This window comes from Panthera onca, chromosome C1 (genome assembly GCF_046562875.1).
Source record: "Panthera onca isolate mPanOnc1 chromosome C1, mPanOnc1 haplotype 2, whole genome shotgun sequence".
NCBI lineage: Eukaryota > Metazoa > Chordata > Mammalia > Carnivora > Felidae > Panthera > Panthera onca.
Window position 1 is genome coordinate 124,234,896 of NC_138346.1, and position 27,204 is coordinate 124,262,099.

General features: G+C 50.0%; 1 protein-coding gene across 7 annotated transcripts in view; it reads left to right on the forward strand.

Annotated features, from left to right (window-relative positions):
• Window positions 1–26,674, forward strand: part of SYT6 (synaptotagmin 6) — a 65,689-nt gene extending 39,015 nt beyond the window's left edge. For 3 of the 7 annotated variants that reach the window (XM_060625483.3, XM_078451536.2, XM_078451537.2), the window contains exons 4-6: window positions 7,403–7,523; window positions 12,149–12,320; window positions 13,539–15,354. In XM_060625483.3, the coding sequence (XP_060481466.2) occupies window positions 7,403–7,523; window positions 12,149–12,320; window positions 13,539–13,890 (645 nt within the window). In that variant the 3' untranslated portion in view covers window positions 13,891–15,354. Of the gene's footprint in view, window positions 1–7,402; window positions 7,524–12,148; window positions 12,321–13,538; window positions 15,355–18,031; window positions 18,101–19,699 lie in introns of those variants that run through there. The other 4 variants (XR_009607865.3, XR_009607864.3, XM_060625485.3 and 1 more) reach the window with 4 other exon arrangements.
• Window positions 26,675–27,204: the final 530 nt, after the last annotated feature.

Genomic DNA, 27,204 nt, shown 5'->3' on the forward strand with positions numbered 1-27,204 from the left:
GCCTTTCTGTGCTTCAGTCTCCCTGTGTAGATAATGGGGACAATAATGGTGCCTATCTTGTAGGCTTACATGAGGATTATATGGCTTAATATGTTTAAGCGCTTGGGACAGAATGGCCCATATTATGGCACCTGAACCAGAATGGCTGGCACAAAAAAAAAGGCAAGGGCCAAATCATGAAGAAACTTGAATGCTACTCGATTCTGTGAGATTTTCAGGCTGATTCCCAGAAGCTCAAGGAGGTAGGCTGAGGGGTCGAAGGTAGGAGCCCTGTGTGCCCAGGCTCCAAGCCACTGTTTATCTGTTGTATATATTTGTGCTTCTGGATAAAGAAGAGGTTTTCCAGTTCCAGAATGGATTGAAATGGGGAGCCATTGGAGGATTCAGAGCAGGCGAATGGCCCCCCCATTTACAGCAAGGAGGCTATCAGAGGATAGGCAAGCAGAGGTGGGGGTCAGAAAGCTTGGAGGTCCAGGCAAGAGGTGGAGTGGGTCAGAGCGAAGGTTGTGCAGAGAGGCCCCAGAGTCTGGGGACACTTGGAAGGCAGAACAGCGTGTACAACTGGATACGGATCCTGCAGGAGGGCGTGGAAGCTTGCTCTCTGGCTTGCTCTCTTCCCCTGCGCTCCTTTCTCCAAAGCCTCCTGAGGTCTCTGCTTTTCTCAGGGAATAAAATGCAAACATTTTTCAAGGCCTCTGAGATCTCTCCCTGCCTCCCTTGGCTCCCCCCCAACTCTTCCCCTGCCCTGTCCTGGTCCCCCTGCTCTCCAGCTCAGCTGCCCCGAACCAGTGTGTCCAGACCCACGGCATGCCTTGCTGTCTCCTCTTCTTCCTCATGGCTGGCCACCCCCTCCCTCTTTCAGGTCTGATGGCCTTTCCAGCCACTCTGTCTAAAGTGCCCCCCCAGCCCCCATCATGTCACAGTTTCATTCACCGCCCTCGGAGCCTCTCTTGCTTAGTTTCTTTGTGTCTCCCTCTCCTAGAATACAGACTCCTGGAGGGCTGGGACCCTGTATGTTCATATCGCGTATCCGTGAATGTTTAGTAGGTGGGTAACCAACGAATGACACCCATGAAATTGGTCTCCGGTGTGGGTGTCTGGATGGAAGGTGACACTGCAGACTAAGTGGGGCAGGAGCCAGGGCGGACTCCTAAGTGGGGGCCGTGAGGCGGATGGGCAGGGCCCTGCCCTGTTCCCAGCCTGCCCTGGGCTATTCCAACCCCCACCCTGCGTCTCACCCTCTAACACACAGACACTCTCGCACCGCCTCCCTCTGCCTGGAATGTCCTCGCTTGTTTTTCTCTGCAGCAAACTCCTTTTGCTCACTTGCCAGACCCTGTGGAATATCACCCCCTCTGGGAAGCCTACCTATAACCCTGGGCAGTTTATTATTCCTTCCTCCGCTCCCCCACATCTTGCCCACACCTCTCTTAAAACACTGATCAAAGCAACATTTCTCTCCCCTGTCCCTACCGCAAGACTGTGAGGTCTTTATCATATTTGTAATTATAGAAGTAATAATTATAATAGCAGCTAATATTTTCTGAGAGCCTACTCTGTGCCAGGCACCATGCTAAGCACTTTACACAAATTAGTTCATTTAATCTTAACAACAACCCTAAGAGGAAGGTACTGTTATTTAGCCCCATTGTACAGATCAGGAAATTGAGACTTTGAAAGACTTTCAATTTAATGAAAGACTTAAATAAACTGCATTGCTCATAAACATCAGAGCCAGAGTTTGGACCCAGAGCTGCCTGACTCCAAATCCATATTCTCAACCTTGTGCTCATCAGCCAGTATTTATTGAGCACATACTGTGTATCAGGCACTGGGTAAGACATGGCAGGTATGATGATGAGGAAGACTAGACCATTTCTGCCTCCAAAGAGCCCACAATCTAAAGAGAACACAGGATTCGTCACATAATCCCCACAAGCAACAGGAAAGTTATGGCGGTGACATGGGCTATGGAAGAGGAGGTCTGTGGTACTTTGGGGGCAGATCCCAGAGGAGATGGCCCAGCCCCAAGTGCCCGCCTCCACACCTGACTCAGCTCTCCCCCTCCTCCGTCCCTGATTCCCCCACCAATTCCAAGCCTCAGACCTTCGAGGAGGGATTGCTCACTAGATGTTATTCTCTACCCATCAGAGCCAGATTGGCTTCCACCCTGTCTCTCTTCCAGGCCCCCCTGCCCAAGGGTAGCTTAACAGCACTTCCTGCCCCATGCTTCAGAGATCCTTTTACGTCTCCTGTGGCTTTCCTGAAAGGGTAGCGGATGCTTCTCTGCTGATGATGAGAGATTCAGACAAGGCACTTAATGATTAACAGACTAGAAGTGTTCTCTAAGAGATGGGGGAGCATGGTTCTTACTCTGCCCAGCCTGGATTCCCAAGACAGACGTGGAGGCATTGACACCACTCATTGCCTCTTTGGGAGGAAGAGAAGGAGGGTAGCCCTGGAGAAGAACAAAAACACATGGGGGCAGCAGGGACTGAAGGAATGAGAGCATTTGGATCTCAAAACGAAGTTGCTGGATTCCTTGAGGCTGGCAGTGGACACAGTCAGGCACCTTTGGACCCTCCCAACTGGCGATACTGATGTTAGGTCTTTCAGTGTGAATCCTTGGTCTTTTCTGGCTGGCAGGGACAGATCTGAAGGCTAGAACATTGAGAACAATCATCTCATCTTACAGATTGAAGCCTAGAGATGTGAAATGACGTGCCCAAGCTCTTGTGGCTTGTTAGTGGCTGAAGAATTAAAGCCGGAGTCTCCTGACTTGTGCTTTTCCCCAGGGCAGCCCACAGATAGGAATTCTCTTCTATGCCTGGAGCTATGTGAGTGCATCAAAGGGAAGGGAATCTTCAGTGAGCTGTTGCAGACAAGAGCAATGGTGTGCAGTGGACGGGACTTTGAGAATCTTACTGCCCAGACAGTTTGCACCTAAGGACAGACTTCTCCAGGAGCCCACACCCTGGCTCTCCCTATGCTGAAAGCAGGTCTGCTCCCTCCAAACACCAGCCAGGACTTAAAGCCAGCTGCTACTGGGTCCGGATCTGCCCTATCGGCCCATAGGTTAGTAGTCGAGAGAGCCAAGTCTGTCTCTGCCAATTTCTGGACAGCAGTGACCTCTCCATCACTGGGGAGCGCATTACCAATCAGGGGCCCTAAGGCAGCCTCCCCTGACAGCAAGTGAAGATGAAAACAATAAAGTGTGAGCTGTTCCACAGCCCCTGGTCACCCTGGTTTTATTAAAGCCAAAGTCTCAAGCATCACTAATGAGGATAAAAGGCTGGCGGGGAGCATAGGATATGGGGCTGAAGCCTCCAGAGAAAGGGGGTGGGGCAGAGCCAGGATCTGGCAAGGTGGCCCGAGGGTCCAAGCTGGGGCCCCAGCTTTCCAGAGAGGGAGGTGGCTGCCAGGAAGTGCTGACTCTGTTTGCTTGGCCCCCATCCCTCTATTTACTCAAAAGTAACCTATTTATTTTCATATCTCAGATAAGCCAGTCCTCTGCAGTGTGTGTGTGTGTGTGTGTGTGTGTGTGTGTGTGTGTGTGTGCAGGGGAACAGTATCTCCCTTGATCCGTTGAGCCAAGAGCAGCCAATGTGCGGTCAGGCCCAATGAAGCTCAGTCACCCATAGCAGAAGGTCCTGGAACTAGCTTCTTGGCTTCTCTTTTCTCTCTTCCTGCAAGTCATGGGCGGGGGGGGGGGGGGGGGGGAATCTTAGCCCGTTCCCTTTACCAGTGATGGAGAAGGAAGTTCACAGTTGGGAGCAGGGACCAGGGTTGGGGTTAGGGGCCCCCACAGCATGCCGCAGACTCAGCCCCCCGCATGCTCCCCAGCTGCCACAGTCCTGTCAAGAAAGGGCACCCCTGCCGAAGAGGGGCACCCTGCTAGGTTGGTGATCCCCAGGAAGGAGCCATCCTTGGGACCAGTGCATAGAGCCCCAAGTGATTCCATTTACCATGAGAGATGCCCCACACCCCAGGCCATAAACAAATCCACTTGGACTCTCCCAAACAACACAGCCCTCGAAAGTGCCACTTTACATCGTAGGGGAGCCGCTCCCTTCAGAGGGGCCACAGGATTCTTTCTCAGGCCCTGCCTTTATTGTAACATTGGCACTGAGGACCACTCCGTCTGGGGCTCTCCTGGCTGAGATACAACCATCTGTTTCTACATGCATTCATGCAGCTCCTCTCATGCTTGGCCACCTCTGAAGCTCGAGTAGGTGTAAAGCAAAGCCTGGCCCCAAAGGGCCTCCAGTCACTAGATGCTAGTGGGAGGGCACGGTGGCAGCAGAGGGGGACTTGGTAATGCGTCTGAGGGGCTCAGGGGCAGAAGGTGCTGCAGGGGTGTGTTGGGGGGGCAGAGGGGAGAGATGCTCTCTGTGGGCTGGACCTTGGACGAGGACCCCTGCAAGATGCATAGGTTTGTCCACACAGAGACAAGAAGAGGCCCACCAGTCTTGTAGAGCAGGGGGAGTGGCCTAGAAGAATAGGGAGAAATAATCAGGTGAGGAAGTAAGACAAGACCCCGTTGTTGAGGGTCCTTAATGCAAGCTAAGAAGATGGGCTTTGATTCCAGAAATGGAACAAGGGGAGCCACTGGGGGTGTTTGAGCAGCAGCACATCTGTGTAAATCTGGCACCAGAGCACTCACTAGGCATGTGACCTCGGGCAAGCTACTTAACTTCACCAAACAGTCCTTTTCTCCTGTTTGCAGTGGGGATAATAAGAGCACGCACCTCGTAGGGCTGTGGCAAGGCTTCCTGAGATCATTTGGCTTTGAAGGACTTGGCGCATGGTAGCCACGCAGGAATGTTAGTTCTCATTGCTGTTGCTGAGTCGGAAAGGCTTCTCTAGCTTTGGGCAAGAATGAACTGAGGAGGGTTATATGGGACATGAAGAGAACTGGGGGCCCCCTCGTACCTCAGCGCCTTGGTCAGAGATAAGACTTTCAGCCAGGTGCACTGGGGACCTGCTGCAGGAGGGGACCATCACGCTCCCTCAACACCATGTCGCAGGGCCGTTTCCTGTGTCTCCCTCCCTCCCTGGACTAGAGGGCTAGGGAGACAAGAGACGCCCCTGAGGGAGGTGGGGATCCTGGCACCTTATTTTAACTGGTGACACCCTACTAGACCGTGTGCATGTTGAGGGGGGGGACTTTCTACTCTCCACAAAGCACAGTGCCTCCGGCAGGTTCTTGGTCAACGTGAACTGACAAACAAATGGACAGCTGCAGAAAGCTGTGGTGTAAGGTCTAGAGGAGCCAGGGTCACCCTGAGGTACTTCCTCAGTGAGCTGGAAGGTGCTCCAGAATGGAGCGAGTGTAAGGAGCACTCTCCTAAGAGTCAGGAGTCCCGCTGTGTCTCCCACCAGCTGTGTAAGCCTGGGCAGAGCTCTGAGATGGGAGTTTGAACCCTGAGCTCTCTGTCTGCGAAGTGGAGGGGATGGTGACAGCACTCCCTGCCTTGCACAGTTCCTGCAAACACAGGAGCTGGTGGGTGTTAGTCTGGGGTTGCTGGGTCCTTGGTGCCACAGGGTTCTGTGTGCTGGAGGGGGTCCCGCCTCTCCAGGGTGTCCAGCTCTGCCCCAGCCAGACCCCCTCCTTCTGCTACTCTGGGATTTAATTGTGGGGCGAGTAAAATTACCAAGACAAATCTTGGGCTAGGGCAAGGTTCCATCTAGAGGAAGGCATGGGGCCCACAAGCTCGGGAAGGGGTTGGGAGTGTCTTACATTATTCTCCAGTTGGGCCCAGGTATCAGGTGTCTCTAGGAGTGCACAGTCAAGGGGAGTTCTTTGTCAGAAGGGACAAAAGCCTTGCTGTCATCCTTGACTTCTCTCCTTCTCACAAGTGCCCTCCTCAAGGAGGCCCTCCCTGGCCAGCCTGTCTAAAACGTCAAGAGCTATGGCTTCCCCCATGAACATTAGCTATCTCCTTTACCTGCCTTACTTTTTCCTCCTTGATACTTTTTTTTTTAAGTTTTTATTTATTTATTTTAAGAGAGAGAACACATGCATGACTGGGGGGCGGGGGGGAGGGCAGGGGGAGCGGAGAGAGTGGGAGACAGAGAATCCCAAGCTGTCAGCGCAGAGCTGGACAAAGGGCTCACACCCACGAACTGTGAGATCATGACCTGAGCCGAAATCAAGAGTTGGATGCTCAACCCCCTGAGCCACCCGGGCGCCCTTCTCCTTGGTACTTTTTACTGACTTATTTACCTTTGTTTCTTGTCCTTTACCCAAGTAAAAATGTAAGCTCCGTGAGGGCAGGGGTTTTTGTGCATTTTGTTCTTTCCCAGAACAACACCCTGCACACAGCAGGTGCTCAGCGAACATTTGTTGACTGAACGAATGACTGAAGGAGTGGATGGCCCCATCTGAGATCAGAGCCACCCCCCCAAACCCTGCCTTCCTCCTCCACCTGGGGCGGGGGGGGGGGGGGCACCAGGCCAGCCCCCGGGCCTCAGGGCAGGTTTCAGAGCAACAGCATTCTCCTTCATCAAGTGGGGGGCAAGAAGAGGAAGCAGTCCAGAAAAGAACTGTGTAACTGACAGGCAAACGTCTTTACCCTGTTTGAAGTTTTCCTCTTCCCTGTTGCTCAGAAACTTCCTAGGATTAGGACCCATAGGAGAGACAGGAGAGCGTGTACTCTGCTGGGGTCGTTTTTGAAGGATGACCACATTTAAGGAAAAAGGACAAGGTGGATCCAAGACCTGGCACAAACCTGGGACGGGGAGTGTACACCCCTCGGTCTGCAGCATGGCCAGCTCTGGGCTCGAATTCCAGAATTCCCAGAAGGCCAGAATGGCCAGAGTGAGGTCGCGATCCCTTGTGTTTCCACACTGAGGCCTGGAGGCGAGAGAGCTGAGTGGGTCTCCAGAGAGGCGAGGAAGCGGAGGGACTGGTGAGGAACAGCTCAGCTGAGGGCTGGAAGCAGACATGCTGGGAGAGAGCACCGGATGGCCGAGGTGGGTCTTGTGCAGGACACGGTCACGACCACGAGCCAGGCAGGGGGCTGGGGTGTGGAGTCAAGGGGACCAGTGACTCAGAAGGGCGAGCTGGAAGGGAACAGGGCCGGGCCACAGAGGGGCTGCTAGTCCCGAGGCTGCAGCTGAGGGGCACATGCAGGGCCAGTCAGGACAAAGCAGGACCCTGAGGTCCTTCCAGAATCCGAGCAGAATTCAGAAGGGACAATGAAGGCGGCAAATTCTACTGAAGAGGCGATATCGTGATCGTTTAGTCCCAGCTACTCCCAGCATGGAGGCCAGACCCTTGGGTCCGACAGACATGGCAGTCTGCCTCGAAGAACATTCTCCTGGGCCCCAGAGTGGCCTGCAGCAACTTCCCCAGGGGCCTGTGCACCCCTCATCTGCCCTCTCGTCTGCTTCTTTGCAGGAAAGCGTGGACCTGGGAGAGATCATGTTCTCGCTGTGCTACCTGCCCACTGCAGGCAGGCTCACCCTCACGGTGATCAAATGTCGGAACCTCAAGGCGATGGACATTACAGGCTATTCAGGTACCTCTCCTACCCAAGTCGTCTGCCATGTGGCCTTCCAGCCACCCAGACATTAGGACTTGGAAAGGTGTTTAGAGAGAAGGGAGAACTATCAGTGTTCTTTTTCTTAAATGTTTCTTTTTGAGAGAGAGACAGAGACAGAGAGCACGAGTGGGAAGGGGCAGACAGAGAGGGAGACACAGAATCCGAAGCAGGCTCCAGGCTCTGAGCTGTCAGCACAGAGCCCGACATGAACCCTGAGATCGTGACCTGAGCTAAAGTCAGACGCTCAACCTACTGAACCACGCGGGTGCCCAGAACCGTCAGTGTTCTTAGAAGAGAAGCCCCAACTCTGGACTTGAATTCCAGTTCTGCCACTCCTTTGCTGTGTAATGCTTTGATTTTCTAATCTGAAAAAAGAACTTACACAGTTTGCTTTCAGGATAAACGTGTTGATTCATGTTAAGTCCTTACAGTTGTGCCAGACACGCAATAAGCACTCAGTAGATATTAGCTACTCCCATCGCTCTTTTCCTCAGAGGAGGCGGAGAATAAGGAATAAACACAGTAGGAGAAAAAAAATAAATAAGGAAAATTTTTCTAGTTATAGGAGGCCCCAGGACTTTGAAGGGTTATGTCAAGTTTGAGTGTGTAAATGTTTGGAGGTCCGCACAGCCCTGTGGCGGCCCCGAAGACCTAGTCAAAGGAGCGAGGCCACTGAAAAGCAAAGTGCATTTGTATTTGAGTTTTTTCTGCAGGGCTCCTGGCCCCAGCCTCAGTGCCAGGAGAGCTGCTAAGAAGCGCAGGAAGCATGAGTCCTCTTCCAGAAACCGAGGAAATGCTTGCTTGGGGCAGCTATAGAGACAGGTCCTTTCCCATGACAACGTTGTTGCCAGAGAAGGTATTTGAGTTTTGATAAAGCAGAGGAGTAGCGTGGGTCCCAGGAGCCTCCTTCCCCCATCTGCTCAAATTAGCCCGAGAAGCGAAATGGGGTGAAGTGTCCCAAAGAGCAGACTTACAGAACAGTCTGAGCTGCGCTCAGAGTTACAAATGGAGGAAAAGGCTTGTTTTCCAAGACCCATCACCCAAGAGGCGCTTGTGATGAATCTGGTTTCCAGTGGAAAACCACTCCAGAGGTGCCTCTGAACCTGGGTTGGGAGTATACGGGAGATTTTTGCTTTTATCCATTAATTATTTGTTTCCTGGAAAAACTTAGTATTGTCACAGGGGCCATAAAGAGGGGACAGTCCAGCTGCGAACATCTGTGCCCAGGTGCAACCTGGTGTAGGTGGAAGAAGATGAGGTATTAGACCCCAAAAAATGAGGCTTTGAGGAAAGACGGTTGGAAAACACTGAAGTAATGTGTACTTCTTGCCGCTCTGAATCCTTCGGAGCCTCTGCTCCCAGCCTCCACTGTCTCTGGGCGGCACTCATGTCTTCCAGACCAAAAGCTCCCCAAGATGGCACCCACCCTAATGCCTCTCCTTCCACTGAAGCTACCACTGCACTTTGCAGGGCAGGGGGCGGTGGGGGGGAGTTGTGGTGAGAAGCTTAAAGAGCCTCTCCCGACATGTGAAAAGCTCTTAGGTCCCAGCAAGCCAGCTTCCTCCAAAAATACAGCCGATGTAGATTTCATTTTAATATCAAAATAAGTGCGTGCCAGGGACAGGAATTCACCGAGGACTCTCCAGCCTGCTGAGGGAAATAGGATTTTGCTGCCTAAGTCCCCACACTATCTTCTCTGGTGTAATTAAATTGATGTGCTAGAGAGAGAGCTTATGCTGAAGCCACTGAGGTAATCATAATGGCCGTTCCACATCAGAAGGTTGTGGGGGAGAGATTTTTTTCTCACACCAAATCCTAATCCCCCTCTCGCAACTGACCCTCTTTTCCACCTGGGTTCAGAATCTGGCATTAAATCTCAACTTGACGCGGAACATTCAGGGGTCCTCCTTTTGTCAGAGATTTCTGTCTATTTGGTTCACAGATGTAAGCCAATGTCTGGAACGGTGCATGGCAACACAATAGGCATTGCATAAATATGTTTTGAATGAGTGACTGAATGAATATGTAGCATGAGGAGCCTTGTCAGCGGGTGATACCGTGGGGGCATACGTGGCAGGGGCCTCTCAGACTAGATCTCCTGTTTTTGAGGATGAGTTTGAGGTTGCCGTCAGCTCAGACTGCTTTGATACTGGACTAAACCAGGGGGCGAATAGAGCTTATTGCCTGTTCTTGATTTCTATGCCATCGACCCCTGAACCCATGGGTCTTCCTATTCTCCTTGATTTAACCAGTCATGAACCAATTCTCTAAGCCCATACACTGCAATGATGACAATGAAAATAACACAATAATAATAAGGGTCCGGATGCCACAAAACCCACCCATCTCCACCACATCCGGTCTGTACTGATTGGAGTCTAGTGGTTTAAAATGTAAACTTTGCAGACAGACAGACCTAGGTTCAAACCTGAGGCAAGTTCCTTAATCTCTCTCGCCTCAATTCCCCTACCTATAAAAGGGGGTGAAGATGATAAATATTTTATGGGGGTGGGGAGAAGTTTAAAACACATGATGTACATAAATCTCAGCACAGTGTCTGGTAAATGCTGGACTATGATGGCCCTCACGACAATGAGGCTGAAATACACTGCCAGCCTTCGTGCTCTCTCCCTCAGCTGCACAGAACATCAGAGGCTGCTAGAGAGGAAACAACTTCCAAGGTCTTGTGGAGCCAGCACTCCACTAGAAGCCACAAATTTTTGCCCCAGAGAATCCAAAGGAACAGTCATCTCTCTGCTTAGCCTCTTGGACGGTCATAAGATTGATGATTTCTTCAAGGGAAATACACCCACTGAAATTTGTAAATGGACATACCTCAGAGGGGTAAACAGAGTTGGGGAAAGAAGCTGAGAATCTCCCAGTCGGTAATAAGCATTTGCCTAGTGGCCATTGGGACAGGTGGCTCTGCCATATTTTTCCAAGCCTGGTGACATGGGAATCTGTTGTCTAGGAGGTACATGGAAATGGGCGTGGCAGGCAACAAGCCAGCACTTGAACAGCCTCAAGCCTGAAGACACTTTCCAGGGCAGCATATACCTTATGGAGTCTAGAAGTTGCCACGTTAACAACAGGTCTTGGGGCAAGCTTTCCTACCTGACTGCCTGGACCTGAACACTGTCCTGGGCACATCCCTAGACAACAGAGCCTATAGAAACCAGAAAGCTGTCTCAAGGAGGTTCTAGGAACTCTGCCTTCCTTTTTACTGAAAACATCCCCAAGAGAGGGCCCTTCCAAACAGGTCACTGGAGACGGCGGGTTGATTAAACACCTACTGTTTAATCATGGTCCCCCCAGAGCCCCCATAAACCTAAGTGCCCCCAAGGTTAAGGCATAGCTGCCGCTGTCACATTGGTTAGTCGGCTCTCTCAAGCTTCTGCATGGTGAGGTGCCCCAGCTGCCCCCTGAGCGATGCCCAGGGAGCGTGAAGGCCTGGTGGGTGCTCAGGTGCCCATGAGATAGAACTGCATGCCTGTGCATCAAGGCGCCAGGCAGTGGCTGGTTGGCCCACAGCTGCTGACAGATTCACATGAACCCTGGCTTCTGGGCAAGAAGGTGTCTCGGCACATCAGCGTCTCAAAAGCTGTTATTACCTGTGACTTGCCCTCCCATTTCTTGAGCTGTGCGGCATAAATAACAATTATGATGGTGTCTAAGACACCTGTGCTATGAGATACAATAGGTGTCGCTTCACTTGGATGAGTTGAAAATTTCAGGGTAGAAGGATGACCACAAAATACCTATTCAGAAAACAAAAGAAGAGACAGGGATGGGAGACACATGGAGGTTCAGTAAAAAGACATCTCCTCTGGGGATGGAGAGAATCCAAGATCCCCCTGAGAAGTGAAATGTCAACTGGTTGCCCTGAATCTCAGGAAGCCGCCTTACTCACGGCCCCCGCCACAGCCCCATCCTCCTCCTCTGCCCAGAAGTGGGCAGGAAAGGGCTTCCGAGGAAGCAGACAGCAGGGCCTTTCTTGATGCCAGCTGGAAATGAGCTTGTTGGGACAATGAGACCCATAATCCTGTTGTCAGGTGGGGAGGACAGGACCAGCGTTGTGATTGTCGCTGTTCATTTACTCTGACACGCTGCTACTCCTTGGGTGTCATCGACATCTATTTTTACTCCCTTATCCTTTGGCTAATAATGCTGACAAACCCCCAGAGAAAAGGACTCCAAGTCGGGGAAAGGAACCGAGTGCCTCGTTCAGCTTCACCACCCTTTGGAGCAAGCCGGCCATCACGGAGCTGAGATTTAGGGCCGTGATCTGCATACCCATGGGCAGGTGTCCTGTCTGATTTGAGGCCAGCTTCACCATTAGTGAAAGTCCATTAGGCACTCTCCCAATAATCCTGAGGTCGCTAAAGACTCTGTGTTTATTAAGCACGAAGTGTCCTCAGAGACAGGTGTGCTACATAAATACAAGGTGGTTTAATTATCTTAACAACCCACTGATACCATCTGATGAGCAACAGTAGGTCTGTGGCTTCCGTCTCTCTGCTGCAAATGATGTTCGAGGACATCTGGTTAACATGCTCCCTAACATGCCCCTTTCCCTTCCCATCACCCCTCCACTGGCACAGATCCATATGTCAAAGTGTCCCTGCTTTGTGATGGGAGGAGACTGAAGAAGAAGAAAACGACCATAAAGAAGAACACTCTCAACCCTGTCTACAATGAAGCCATCATCTTTGACATCCCCCCAGAGAACATGGATCAAGTCAACCTGCTCATCTCGGTTATGGATTACGATCGGTAGGTGCTGGTCCCAGAGGGCCACGATTCCCTGCCCCTCACGCCCACACCAATGCAGCACAGGGTGTCCTGACCTTGGACCCTGTGGTTCAGGGCTCGGGATCCCATTGGCCTCAAATATGGCTCCACCCAAGAAGGGTGCAGAAGTTTGAGGAAGAGTGTGGATTCCCCTGAGCAGAAGCTCAAGTTTTGCTTCCCAGCAGGGCCCATTTCCATCAAGGGCCAATCTACCCGTTAGTTTCCCTTAATTTGCCCCTGACTACTCCTGTTGCTCCCCCTGCCACCAAGTCCTGTCATCTGTCCTCTAAAATGCCTCCCTCCTCTCCATTTCTGGTGCTGCTACCACTCCCACTCAGGGATGGCTGTGCAGCGTCCCAGCTGCCCCCTGCCTCCATCACGCCCTGGCTCAATCCTGCCAACACACTAGAAGCACGCCTTCCTAAAAGACTACTTTCTTTGGCACCTACCCTTCTCAAGAACCACCAATGGCTCCTGTTATATAGGCTCTTCCCCTAGCTTCTCAAGGCCTTCCAGAATCTGGACCCAACATATTTATCCAACTTAATTTCCCCTTTCTTGGATATATTTCTTCTCTTCCACTTATCCAAATCCTCTCTTCCATCAGGGCCGGCTCAAAAATATTTTCCAACCACCCCAGCCACCGTGACACCTTCTCTCCAGGTGTCACTCCAGCTGAAGGAAGGAAAAAAAAAAACATGCAGTAAACCCTTCATCCAGGATTTTTAGCACAAGTTCTCAGGCATAGTAGGTGCTCGCTGAACATAGTTGAGTGGTGATTAATGTTCTTGCTGAGTGAATCAATCACATTCTAGCCTTTGGGGGTATGGAGAAAGAGTACTCAGAGCGGGGTGATTTATTTCCAAATGCTGAGATCTCAAGCAAGGCTGTGATGTCCTAGCAGAGTCCAATAAGGGACGAGACTTAAACTCTCCCATTCCCTAAAGTCCGGCCATCTGCCCACCATTTCCTGTGATTCCAAAGCAGTTTGTCACCTTTTTCTCATCTCTCTGTGTCAGTGTCCACCCAAGGAGGGTGGGCAAAGTTTCACTGCCGCCGGCACCCCGAGGCCCTGCCAAGCATCTGTTTTCAGAGCTCAGCATTCTGAGTTAGATCTCTGGGCAGAATCCCAGCCCCCAGGACCCCCCTTTCTGACAGCGTGTCTGGTCACCAGCGCCAGGCCCTTTCTTTCTCCCTCAGAGTGGGCCACAATGAGATCATAGGAGTGTGTCGTGTGGGGATCAATGCCGAAGGCCTGGGCAGGGACCACTGGAACGAGATGCTGGCGTACCCACGGAAGCCCATTGCACACTGGCACTCCTTGGTGGAGGTAAAGAAATCCTTCAAAGAGGTGGGTGAGGTCGTGCTTGGCCCTTGGCAAGTTTGCCGCATGGCAGCGTGGGCTGGAGAATGGCAGTCGGCGGCTGTACGACCTCGCCTTCGTGGGTCCTTCCCGGGGTGTGCGGGGGCTACGTGCTTCTCACCCAGTGCGGAACAGGCAGGAAGGAAATGGAGGAGGACAGTGGGAAGCTGCCTGACAAAAAGCCTCTGATGTCGAGCATATTGAAAGCGACACTGAGTTCTAAACGGAAAATTAGAACTTGGAGGAAGCCTTCCCAGCAGCTCCACTGTGCCAGGCCCAGAATGCTTTCACGAAGCCCCCGGGGCCAAGTCAGTCCTTTGGGAGAAAGCCCCAAGAGGCTGAGATCAGAACGTGGCCATGGAAGCACTAGGTTCCCTGAGGCTCTAGCCAGGTGGTCCCAAGGCAGTCTTCATTGCCTGGATGCAGATGGCCAGAGATCAGATCCTGCCACCACGAATGCTGGTTCTCCCGTTGTTGGACGGAGTGTGGCTTCAAGGCGGCACACTGTGTGACCGCATCCTAACAGAGATATGATGGATGGAGCACTGCCCAGGAGTCCTGAGCCCTGGGCTCCAATCTTGGCCCCTTTGGCCTTGCTATATAATAATCTGGAGCCAATCATTTCTCTTAACTGCAAAGAAAATGTCCCTTCCAGTGACATTGACAGTTGGCTTCCCCTCCGCCAAACTCTGCCAATGTAAGATCCTGCTATGTATCACCCTGATGGCTCCCAGGCCTGCTTTTTCTCAAATGGGTTGAGATGTGGGGGTCGCCAGGTGAGCTTTAAACCTTATTTTGAGTATCTCATACCCATTCCGTATCCTAAACAGCAGGTGATTGCTTGTTCATCCTAGCCTTCAAGCCTAGAAAGTCTAGAGCATAAAGTTGGAAAATCTAATGAAAAAAATAAAGCTTTAACCCTTACACCATGTGGCCCCTCAGCTGAAAAGCAGTCACCTTAAAAACAGTACAGTTGACCTTTGAACAACACGGTTTGAACTGTGTGGGTCCACTTAGGTGTGGACTTTTTTTTATATATACAAATACAGTACAGTACTGTAAATGCATTTTCTCTCCCTGATGACTTTATTTAAAAAAAAAAATTTTTTTAACGTTTATTTATCTTCAAGAGAGATGGAGAGACAGCAAGCAGGGGAGGGGCCGAGAGAGAGGGAGACACAGAATCGGAAGCAGGCTCCAGGCTCTGAGCTGTCAGCACAGAGCCCGACGTGGGGCTCGAACTCATGAACTTCGGGATCATGACCTGAGCCGAAGTCGGATGCTCAACCGACTGAGCCACCCCGGAGCTCCACCCAGATGACTTTCCTAATAACATTTTTCTCTCTAGCTTACTTTATTGTAAGAATACAGTATAGAATTCCTATAACATACAAAATATGTGTTAATTGACTGTTTATGTTATCGGTAAGGCTTCCAGTCAACAGAACGTGAGTAGTTAAGATTTGGGGGAGGAAAAAGCGATACTCAGATTCTTGACTGTGTGGAGGGTCAGTGCCCCTAATCCTGATGTTGTTCAAGGGTCAACTGTAATCCTTTCTTTAGGCTCTGTGACATAGGAAAGGTGTGGGAGCCAAACCCAGAGGACCTCCCAGCTCCCTTTTCTTTTTGGGGTGGACAGGTCTGTTTCCACCTATTTCCACCCCAGAGCAGTGTGAAGTGTCTTTTTTTTTTTTTTAATTTTTTTAAATGTTTTATTTATTTTGAGAGACAGAGAGAGAGACAGTGCAGGGGGGAAGGGCAGAGAGAGAGGGAGACACAGAAGCCGAAGCAGGCTCCAGGCTCCAAGCTGACAGCACAGAGCCTGACTCAGGGCTTGAACTCACAAACCGTGCGATCGTGACCTGAGCCAAAGTGGATGCTTAACCGACTGAGCCACCCAGGCGCCCCTGCAGTGTGAGGTGTCTTAAGAGAGACTGGGAGCTGAGGGTATTTGGACATGTGGAATCATGTGGGGGATAGAAGGTTCTAGGAGCCAAGCTAATTGATTTACCTACTCAGGTAGGCATGTCTTCAAGGCCAGTGTGGAGAAGTAAGTCATAGACACAAAGTTCTTGGTCATCTGAGGCCTCATGTTTCTGTCTTGTGGTTTCCTTGATTCTACCACAGCTTCTGTGAAGCTTAAATGACTGAGGCCAGTCCCATCCCTCACCTCCCCGGCTCCTTTCCCCCAGGAGATCTTCTGCCTCCTCTTATCCAGAAGGCTCTGTCTGCAGGGTGTAGGTGCGGTACCCACGACCAGCCTCTGTCTACTCAGGAGGCAGCTCCTAGACAGAACAGTAGGTGCCCAGAGACCACACCTGGTACCTCACTTGAATGCAGGGTTGAATCAACCAAGGGAGGGTGCCTTGCCCCCTCCCCCATTTTTAAATCCATTGGAGATACGTTAAGAGTAGAATAAATACACTGAAGTGTTCAGAATGCATTAGAGGGAGGGACACGTAAGCTGAGAGGTCCCTGATAGGCTGCAGGGCTTCAGGCAACTCACTGCCTCTTCTGGTTTCCCGTTTCCTGGTTGGTAAATGAGGCGGTAGGCTCCTGTCATCTCTGCTCTTCTGGAAACTCGGACCCTTAAATGATGACTAGTGGAGCCAGTGAGCCCTCACGTCGCACCACCTCAGAAAGATAACCGGCATTATAACTGGGCTGGTCTGTCCACGCAAACCGGAAGCAACCGGCCAGAGGCAGCTGGAGTTGGGGGTGGGTGCAGAGTGGCACGGGGGTGCCGGGACTCGGTTCCAGAATCACTCCATGATGAATACAACCTAATTAAGCCAAATAATTGATTCCAAGTCCCGTTTCTTTGAAAACCCTGACTCACTAGTCCAGACTACAAAAGAAAGAAAGATAAAGTGGAATCAAGACCTTGAAAATGAATATTTGATGAGACAGTGAAGGAAAGGAAAGTAACAGTATATGGAAAACGAAAAGAGAATACATTGATTCCTATCCTTTGGGCTTACTTTTTTCTTGACCTCACACACCAAGCTCCCGAGACTGCCCCTCCCCCACTCATTATCCTACCATTTTCCGCTCAGCTGATCAGTTCTCTGTATGAAGAAGCTGAAAATGACATTGATCTTGGCAACTTAGGATTTCACCTACACTTTTAGCACCCACAGTTTGAGAATCTTTAACAAAAATGCATCTAAAAGCCTACCAGGTAGATATGAAGTAAACCCTCTTTGGGCTCACGTGATGCATCGTACTTGAACGTTTATCCCCCTCAGTCATCCTTAGAGCTCCCAGCTCGCCTCCTCGGTTCTGTGCTAGACACTGAGCAAGAACCTTGCCCCTGGAACCTGTTTCTCCCATTTGTATAGTACATAAAGAAATCTTATTCTCCAGCTCCCGGGCAGATAAATGGCATCGTCTCTGTAAAGCGCTCTCTATTTATATTGTACCTTTCTTAGAAGAGTTTCAAGCGCTGTGATCGTTCCTTATTTATTAATGAGAATAAGAGGGCACCATACTTGCTCGCTTGTTTGGGGTTTTAAAATAAGGTTGAGGGGAACAAACTAACTGAAAAGGTATTTTTCCCTGCTGGGATGTTTTCCTGAGTAGAAATTGATTAAGCCACAGCGAGCATCCTTCTCTGGCGGGGGCTGTGGCCCTCTTCTCTCTGAGCACTCCTGCCCGGTGCTGCGTATCATTGATTTCACCACACACAGAGCCCGGGTTGACCAGCAGCCTTCTCCAAGGCGTTTTTATCATAGAGCACCAAGTTTAGATCAGCTTCCGGAGATTTTTCAATCTGTTGGAACGTGACCCATTTCAGAACAATAAGAGGGCTTACTGGAACACAGCTGCCCTGTGTGCCAGGGTCAGTTCTTTCCTATTTCAGAGCCGCCATGATAAGCCTGCTAGAACCATTCACTTTCCCATCGTCCACGGACCCCAACTCCCTCCTCTGTTTACCTTCATAGAAAAAATCAGGGGCTGGCAGGGGAGCGAGCGTGTCTTCTTCATTTGTCCCGGATTAACAGTTACGCTCCGTGTGACTTCTCTTTGGGGTATTACATAGAGAAAAAAAGGTACTCTTTGTAGCCATTTCGTTTTTCTCCTCTGAACTGGCCTACCAATCAGATAGTTTAGGTGGCATGCTTCCCCAGGGGAGAAGCCGGCAATTACAATGTACCTTGCACCGACATCAAAGGTCCTGGCAGAAAAGAGTACAATTCCTAAAGTAAAGGTGTGTCGAATGCAAGCATTAGTAATCATCTCGTGTCACCTTCTGGTTAGGAAACACTTGAGTCAGAGGTCACAGCGGGCTCAACAACCAGGCATTCATGTATTTAAAATATTTCACCAGGGAAACCCTCGGTTGTGATTTCATTCACGTGGATGCTGCAAGCAGAGAGACTACCACCTGGAGTTAGGAGTAAGTACCCGGTGTGGACCCAAAGAGGTTAGGTTTCTTCTCACAAGTCGCATCTCCTTCCCCTGGCGTGGCCAGATGCTGAGGCGGTGGCGGAACGGAGCAGAAAGAACACCGAGCTGGGAATGAGGAGACCTTGTTTCACATCCTGGCTCTGCCCTTGACTAGCTGTGTCTTGACTTCTCTGTGTCTTGATTCTGTTATCCGCAAGGACGAGATTCCGGGCTGGATGACCCCCTGGGCCCGCCTCCAGGTCCGGCATGCTAAGCTCACTCAGATCTAGGACACGTGGCAGTGGTCATCAGTACCGGATTGTCCGGTGTTTGGCTAGTCGTGAAGATCTGCTGGTTAGCCAGCACAGGGAGCACTAAGTGACCAAGTCCAGGGAAGGTGGCAGGGGCTTTCTGTAGAATTGGGAGCATGGAGGTTCTCCACTGGTCTGGGTCTCTCCTCAGCACGGTGGGTTTCCAGTAGGAAATGCTGGCTGGCAAATGGTCTGCTCCTCAGGCGGCTCAGCTCTATCTAGAAATGGCTGCGCTGTGGGGAGAACTGCATCCTTCCCCAGCCCGCCCCCGCTTCATGCATAAATGCACAGCATAGCTTCTACTCAGCCCATCATTCCACGGTGGAGACCCCCAAAGTTCGGGGGAAGTGGAAGGGCTGTACTTCAGTGCCGAAGGGCCATCTCGACCCCCTCCCTCCCTGACTCTCTGGAGCACTGTCCCACGGGCACCTGGGAGAGGGCTGGGTCTTCCCAGCTCACAAGAAAGATGGAGTGAGCAGTGGACACTGCCTCACTTTGAAGTTACACAGCCACAAGACAGGTCAACAATATGCCCGGGGTCAGATCTTTGCCCAGAATGCACTGCTCCAGCATGACTGGCTTTTCAATTGAAGGAAGGGTCGAATGGCTCAGGCACGGGTCCATTCATCCTCAGCCCTCTCCTTCACTCCATTACGCCTCATTACATCACCGACTTTGACAGCAGGGGCAGGGTGGGGCTGAGAGGGGGCAACCTGTGAGATGGGAGAAGGAAGGGGATGCCCCAGAAAGGGGAACTGGCTGCCCCCCTCACACTGCCACCTCCTCACAAGGTGGGTGCGAATGCCCATAGGAAGCATTAAGCCTAAGAAAGAGAGCACAGAGCTAAAGCAATATCAGGTTTGTAGCTGTGCTAACAGCCCCCAGACAAATTGCTAATAATTCATGATCGTGGGTTCTTGGCAATAAGGGCATACTCTGTAGACTGCCTCTTTTGCTGCTAACATAATCTGATTTTCAGTGTGAGAAATGGCTGAAGCACTCAGAAATGGCCCAGTCATAGCACCTCATTAACACACACGCACACACACACACGCACACACTGCACAGTGGAGAAAGCTTTAATTATCTCTGCAGTAGGTCTTTTCTAAAAATCAGGTATTCCAAACTAGAAGCCCTACAGCTCTTTTCCTTCTGTTTTTGCATGGCTGACAGCAAAATTCCAGAAAGCTTATGAAAAGCCGGGAAAGGTGAATTCAGTGCATGGGCCAGAGAAGTTTTGAAAGTTGAAATGCAAACCCCCCTGGCGATCAATAACCAGCCTTCTCCCCTCTCCGCAGTGGCAGGGCCGGGCTGCCAGCTTTGACAGTGAGAGCTCGTGCCCGTCCCCGAAACCACCTCCCACACCATGAGCTGCGCGGCCGGGCGACACCGAGGGGACTCCGCGACGTTCTTTTTTGCACTTGTTCAACTGTCCAAACACAGTGTTACGCAGGAGCAGTGGCAGCGGTAGCACGAGTCTTAACCGCTCCTGTGTAGGTCAAGGCCAAGACATTTGTCAAGCGGCCGGACCTGTCTTAGTCGTTTTTGTCTCCCAAGGTGATGTTTTCTGTGGTTTTCACTTTTTATGGATCTGCTGCCAAGAAAAGAAGGGGGAAATAGTAAGAAAGAAAGAAGAGTGGAGAGCCCAGAGGTTGGTTCATATAAAATACAATGTAAAATAGTCGCCTTTTCGGGGGAGGTGGTTTGAGTTCCTGAAGTTTTGTGTCTCCACCAAGCTCCACAACCCTGGAGACGAAGGAAGAGGACTGGAAGAATGGCTGCTTCTGCAGCGGCCCGCCGAAGGGTGCAGATCGGGCCACGAGCCTTTACGCGGCGAGCTGTGACCCTTGGAAGCTCTTCGCTGATGTGGCACAGACCGAGATGAAGACTCCTGGTCCTGCGCTGAAATCACTGGGGCTCCGAGGTGTCTGTGCACCTTCTGCTGGTTGTGAGGGCTCCTTCCCCCACTTCCTTGTTGACTTTCCTCATGCATTGAACGAATGTCTTGATTCCTCATGGGAACTTAGCCACTTTCTTTAGGAAGGATTCTGCTGACACTAAACATGCCCTATGTTTTCTGGCACACCACAGTTAATGACCACAGTTGTTTGAAAACAGATCTTTGTTCTCAGAAATAACCTTCATGGTAAAGAAAAGAAGGCACCCAGGTTCCAGAATGACTTCTGTGTTATGCATAGCTTTAAAATGCCATGAAGTATCAAGCAACTGTTTCAAATGCCTCAGTAGATCAGAGAAGAACCTGGATAAAATGTTCTCTGGAAAATGGGGAGTTTTAATCCAAGTCAGAGCTGGAATCCATTTTTCTCTGAAGAGAATCTTCTTGATTGAAACAAAGTCAACTTAAGAGTATATCAGCGCCCTCCACCCCCTCTTGACTCTGGGACAATGTTCATCTTCAACTTTAGTTCTATAAATTACTAAGTACTTCAGTGTTTGTTTCAGTGGTAGTGAAGGTTTCGGTTTTTTTCTCCTTTAGACCTCTACCTTAGGCCAAGTTCAGTTTAGGAAAAAAAAAATGTTTCAAGTGTTCTGCATTGTCATAGTACGTTTTTGTTGAGTTACTAGTGGCCTTCCCACCAACCCCCTATAACTCAAGTTGGTTTGCTTAATCTCAGTCTGTATAGCCCTGGTAAATTCCTGGAGGTGAGTTGCCACTGTATCTTGTGAATACACAACGCCAACTTCCAGAGTCGTGTGTGTGTGACTTTCAAGAGGCAAGTCTGCTGAAGAGCCCCTTCTTCTGCCATGGGAAGGTCAAGAATGGAAAAGCTACTCACACACCTTGTGTCTTATTCTTTGTATATGTCACGTGCTTTAGGAGCAGAAACTCAATAAAGTAACCCTCACTTTAAGCCAAGTTTTCAGGTTTCTCTGCTGATATGACTTTGGGCAGTGTCTTCTACCCAGAGTTCAGACTAGACATGAGGATGACCAGGATATTGTGGCCAGAGAAGTTTTCAGCTCATAAAAGTAAAGGCAGATAAACCCAAACTCTACTCTGTACTGAGCCTTAGGCTAGGAGCTAATGTGAGTCATTGTATAAAGATAAGCTTTCTCCCCAAATGTCTTGTGATTGATAGGCCGTCCTGGTCGGGCAGTACTGTGGCTGGATGTTCTTTCCAGAGGGAGAAAAAACCTCATGTCATGACAAAAAAGGACAAAAAACCTCTTGTCATGACAAGACTTCCAACAGGCCATGAACATTCTTCTGCCTCTTGACTCTAGACTGATTCCATCAAGAGGGCCATCTCAATCACTGGGCAGATGCTGTGGGTCCTGCAACTAGGAAGGGGACAGCTGAGTTTCCTGGGTCACAGCCCAGAAATTAGTGTGAGAGGATCCTTCCAGAAGTGAGCTCAAAACACATGTCCAGCTGCCATCCTCATAACCCTTAGACACATGAGAATGACCACTGGACCCTTTCGGAGGAGGGAGTGTGATCGGAGTGAAGGGTGGGATAGTGACTGCTCTCAGACATTCCTTTTATGTCCAAGCAGCTGACCCACACAAGCGAACCTCCCCGTGGTTTTGGGAGATGGTTTCCTGAGCAGATTGTGGTCTGCCCCCCACCACCGACCCAGTTGCCACTTCCACTATCACAGCCTTGGTAAGTTTCTACAGCCTGGGAAGCCCAGGCTAGGGAGGCTCTCAGCAGCAGGAGCCTCACCCCCCAAGCGTCTTCTGGGGAGATTAGTCCTCAACCCACAGCATGAATGAACCTGAATGTCTGCCAATGTCATTATCTAGCCCAATACCTCTTCCTCACGGATGAGAATAAAATGAATTACAAGTTTCAGAACAAAATGAAATACAAAGTTGATTCATTTGTTAGCTTCTCTGCCAGGAGAAACCTCTTTCCTGTCTTGGCGTTTTGAGCTTTGCTCAAGTCATGATAATCAGGGCCTTTTGCATATAGAAGTGTTTTGTTTTTGTTTTTGTTTTTGTTTTTGTTTTTGTTTTAAAGCAAAGTTCCCTTCTTGGTTTAGCAGTGTTTCTGGGCTAAAAGATGCCTCTCCCCCTTCCTTCACATATTCAGGATGTTAACTAATTGCATCGTCATTTAAAAAATTATGTTGTTCATTACTGCTTCGTGTCTCCCCACCCCTGTCACAGCCTGGAGTTTTTATTCAATTAAATATCCGTCTCTCCCCCATTTCTCTTGTCATTGTATGTTCCTGAGGTTTAGCCGTCTGCATGCACACAGGACACTGCAGAGCTTTTTTACCTTTAAGCTTTGTTTCACAGAGATAACCACTTCCCTTCCATCCGAGGTACAGCGGTAGGGCTTGTTTGGTTTTTGTTCCGCCCAAGGAATCCCTGCATACCCCAAGAGCCTGGAATACACCTGCGTTTTGTCAGGCTGATGGCTCCCAGAGCATTTGGTGCACGGGGCTGTGCTGTCTCCTGAGCTGTTCAACTCCACAAGCGAACGGCCCCTCCAGATGCCCAGGGAAGCGGGTTGCACGCTCGAACCTGGAAAGTGCCATGCTTTTGCCCACCCAGAGAGGAATCCTGCTAACTCTCACAAAACACCACTTGGCTGAATGAGGAGAAAAATCCTACTGCAGGCTGGAAATTTTAAAAAGAACATTCTGAATTAATAGAATATCCTCTCCACTCACCCCCAGCTTTTAATTAATTTAGGAAGCAGCCCACAGAGAGGAGAGTGGAAGGTACTGTCCTTTCCTGCGCATCCGCATCTGAATTACTGGCGCTCCGCAGTGAGATGCCACCAAGGGAGCCGAACTGCTGAGAGAAGCACTCTGCTTCCTAAACGCACAGCCTCCCCTGGCTTCTGCCTCCCGTCAGGTCACCTGTCAGCCGCGGGGTTCGGTGATGTGTAGCTTGGCTCGTATCTAGAGCAGATCAAGCGATGGGGTGAATGTGGCTGGCTGGCTGGGCTGGGTTATGCAGCCATAGCATCCTTCAGACCTCAGTGGCTGGAAACAACAAAGGCTTACTTCTCATTCGTGTTCCATGCCCGTCACAGGTCAGCAAGGGGTTGGGGGGCATGTTCTGCCCATCAAAGGTATTCAGGGGAACTTGGGACACCAGAGCAGCCAACATCTCAAACATTGCCTGAGGGAAAAGAGCTCTCTGAAGGCTCTCCTATTGGCCTCAACACTCTGGCCCAGAGGTGACACATGTCCCTTTCCTTCACGATTCATTGCCCAGAACTATTCATGTGGCCACCCAAATTGTAGGTGTTCAAGTGTCGAGGGGATGAAGAACTGGAAATAATCGGTTTGCACTCAGGATGACCACAGTGAGGTTAGCAGACCCGTGGGGGGTGACAGCTACTGAATATCTGATTCAGAGAAACTCATAAAGAGAAGATATAGTCTATTCGTTGTCAAATGACATCAAGGACTATATTGAGCCACATAACTGTGCTAGCCTCAGACTTGAATCTTGCCCACAAACAGCTCCAGTCTAGTAAACTGGCAATGTAAGTAACTATAGTCCAAGGTGTGTGCAGAACAGGAGGTGTGGACTCCGTTTTGTTTTTGTTTTTGTTTTTTATGTCCATTCACTTTTGAGTCAGAGAGAGAGACAGAGAGAGACAGCAGGGGAGGGGCAGAGAGAGAGGGAGACACAGACTCCGAGGCAGCTCCAGGCTCTGAGCTGTCAGCACAGAGCCCGATGCAGGGCTTGAACCCACGGACTGTGAGATCATGCCCCGAGCCGAAGTCGGATGCTTAACTGACTGAGCCACCCAGGCGCCCCGAGAGGCGTGGATTTCTGTGGCCACAGAAGAATATCATAGCTCGGCAGAATGACGGCTTCGAGAAGGAAGGCGCATCTGATCTAGAGCTTTAAAGGATGGGTAGGATTTGGGGATGTGGAGGTTGTGAGGGGGGAGCACATTCCAGGTGGAGGGGTCCATACTGGTGAAGGCCCGGAGCTGAGGAATCCCCAGGGCCACCAAGCACCCTGAATCTGGGGGAGACAAGGAACCCCTGAGCACAGCCACCACCTTGCTGGTGCTGGTCAGCCCCAGCCAGACGCTGGACGCCTGCCCAGGGAGCCTTCCCTTCCCCTACTCTGAGCCCTGCACCACCAGGCTCTAGACCTGGCCCCTGCCTCGTTCCTGCCAGCTGCCTCCACAAAGTGGGCTCGCTGCCCTCCTTCCTCCACTGCCGGCTTGGCCTCTCAGACGGGCTGATCACCCAGAACTGCAAGATTTGCCTGATTTCAAGAATCTGTCTAGCTGCCACACCTCATCCCCTCACCCAGCCTCATCGCCTCAGGCTGTTTTGCAGCTACAGGCCACTCAGGACTTCAGGATTTGTCCCGTGTCCCACCCCTCTTTGCAGTGAGCCCCATCCAGATGTCTGATGCCCTGGTGCAGGGCACGGGACTGGCCTCCCCCAACTTTCCTCTGGCTGGTTCACAGCAGCGCCACCGGCAAGGCTGTGGCAAGCCCACAAGCAGAGCCTGGAGGCAAAGGGGCTTCCAGGCAGTCGCAGCCATCCATCCAAGAGGGGGCGAAGGGCCAAGCTAAACCTAGGCCACACACAGGGAGACAGGGGCACCTGTATGGGACATGGGGAACAGGATGGACAGCATGGCAGGGCGGACAGCTGAGCAGATCTGGAAGGCAGGGAGACGAAAAGGGCATTCAAGAGTGTTGAAGGCTTTCACACTTGAGGCACCAGAAAAATGATGGAGGCTTCCATAGAAACCGGAAACTCTGCAGAACAAGGGAAAACGTTAAGTCTGGTTTGGCCAGCTGAATTTGAGATGCAGGAGGGATGTGCAGCCGACAGCCGTAGTTGGAGATGCGGCTTGGCAGAGAGGTCGGGCGTAAGATGTTAATTTATAGAAAGCTTACACACCCAAATGAGATGTGGACAGGAGGCTGACACAGCCACGTGGGTACAAGCAGACAAGGAGAGTCTCAGAGAGGGCTTCTTCGGGAACCATCAAGATTTAGAGGTCAAGGAAAAAGAAAGCGATGTGAATAATAATGGAGGTGTGCCCAAGCAAAGCTGATCGATGAGGCTGCGGGTGAACAAAAACAGATCAATCAAGGCCTCATAAAACGATTCTTCACAAGTTAATCCAAAGCGCTTGAACCTAACTTGATTCGCAAGTCTATTTTCACCCACATTCGCAGGGACCCGCCTCTTTTTTCCCCCTTGCCTGTGATTGCCTTTTGTGTGTGTGCGTGCATGGTAAAATACATCTACCTTCAGTTTACCTTTTTAGCCCTTTTTAAGCGTACGATTCAGCGGCTTTAATTATGTTCATGCTGTTGTGCAAGCATCACCACCAGCCATCCACAGAACTTTGTCCATCCTGCAAAGCTGAAGCTCTGTGCCCATTAAACAGAGCTCCCCATCCCAACCTCCCCCAGCCCCTGGCCATGCCCATTCTACTTCGTGTCTCCATGAACTTCACCACTCTAGGTAGCTCATATAAGTGGAATCGTGTCATATTTGTCCTTTGGTGCCTGGCTTATTTCACTTAGCAGAGTATCCTCAAGGTTCATCCATGTTGTAATATGTGTCAAGAGTTTCCTTCCTTTTTAAAGCTGAATAATATTCTATTGTATGGATATACCCCATTTGGTTTTTCCATTGATCTGTCAGTGAACATTCGGGTTGCTTCCACCTTTTGGCTTTTGTGAATAATGCTGCCGTGAACATGGGTGTACAAACATCTCTTCCTGTCTCTGCTTCCAATTCTCTGGGGTATATATCTGGAGTGGAATTGTTGGACCATGTAGTAATTCTGTTTTTAATATGTTGGGGAACTGCCTTACCCTTTTTCATAGTGGCCGCACCATGTTACATTCCCATAGGCAGTGCACAAACGTTCCAATTTCTCTCCATTCTCACCAACACTTGTTATATTTTTTTTATGTATTTTTGATGGTAGGCATCCTAATGGGTGTGAAGTTGTATCTAATTGTGATTCCGATTTGTATTTTCATAATGATTAGCGATGTTAAGTATCTTTTCATGTGTTTTTTTGCCATTTGTATATATTCTTTGCACAATGTCTATTCAAGTCCTTTACTTGTTTTTTTATTTTATTTTATTAAGCTTTAAATTTTAATTCCAGTATAATTAACATACAGTGCTATATTCATTCCAGGCGCACAATATAGTGATTCAATGCGCATTTCTGAATTTGTTTTGTTGTTGTTCTTTGGATTCTTCTATATTCAAGGTATTGATCTCTTGTCAGATTTACGATTTACCAATACAGTATTGTCTCCCATTCTGTGGGTTGCTGTTGATGATGTCCTATGATGCACAAAAGTTTTAAAATTTGAAGTTGTCCAATTTGTCTATTTTTTCTTTTGTTGCCTGTACTTTTGGTGTCATATCCAAGAAATCATTGCCAGATCCAATCCCATGATGCTTTCCCCCTATATTTTCTTCTAAGAGTTTTGTAGGGTTTAGCTCTTATACTTGGGTCTTCAATCCATTTTGAGTTAATTTTTGTAGAGGTTGTAAGATTAGAGTCCAACTTCATTCTTTTGCACATGGATATCCAGTTTTTTCACATCATTTGTTGCAAAGACTGTCTTTTCGACATTGAATGACCTTGGCACCCTTGTTGAAAATCATTTGACCATATATGTGAGGGTTTATTTCTGGACTCTCTATTCTGTTTCATTGGTCTATATATGTGCCTTTATGCTAATACCACATTAATTTGATTACTTAGAGCTTTGTGGGAAGTCTTGAAGTAGGAAGTGTGAATCTTCCAACTTTGTTCTTTTCCAAAATTGTTTTGGCTACTCAAGGTCCCTTGAGATTCCATATGA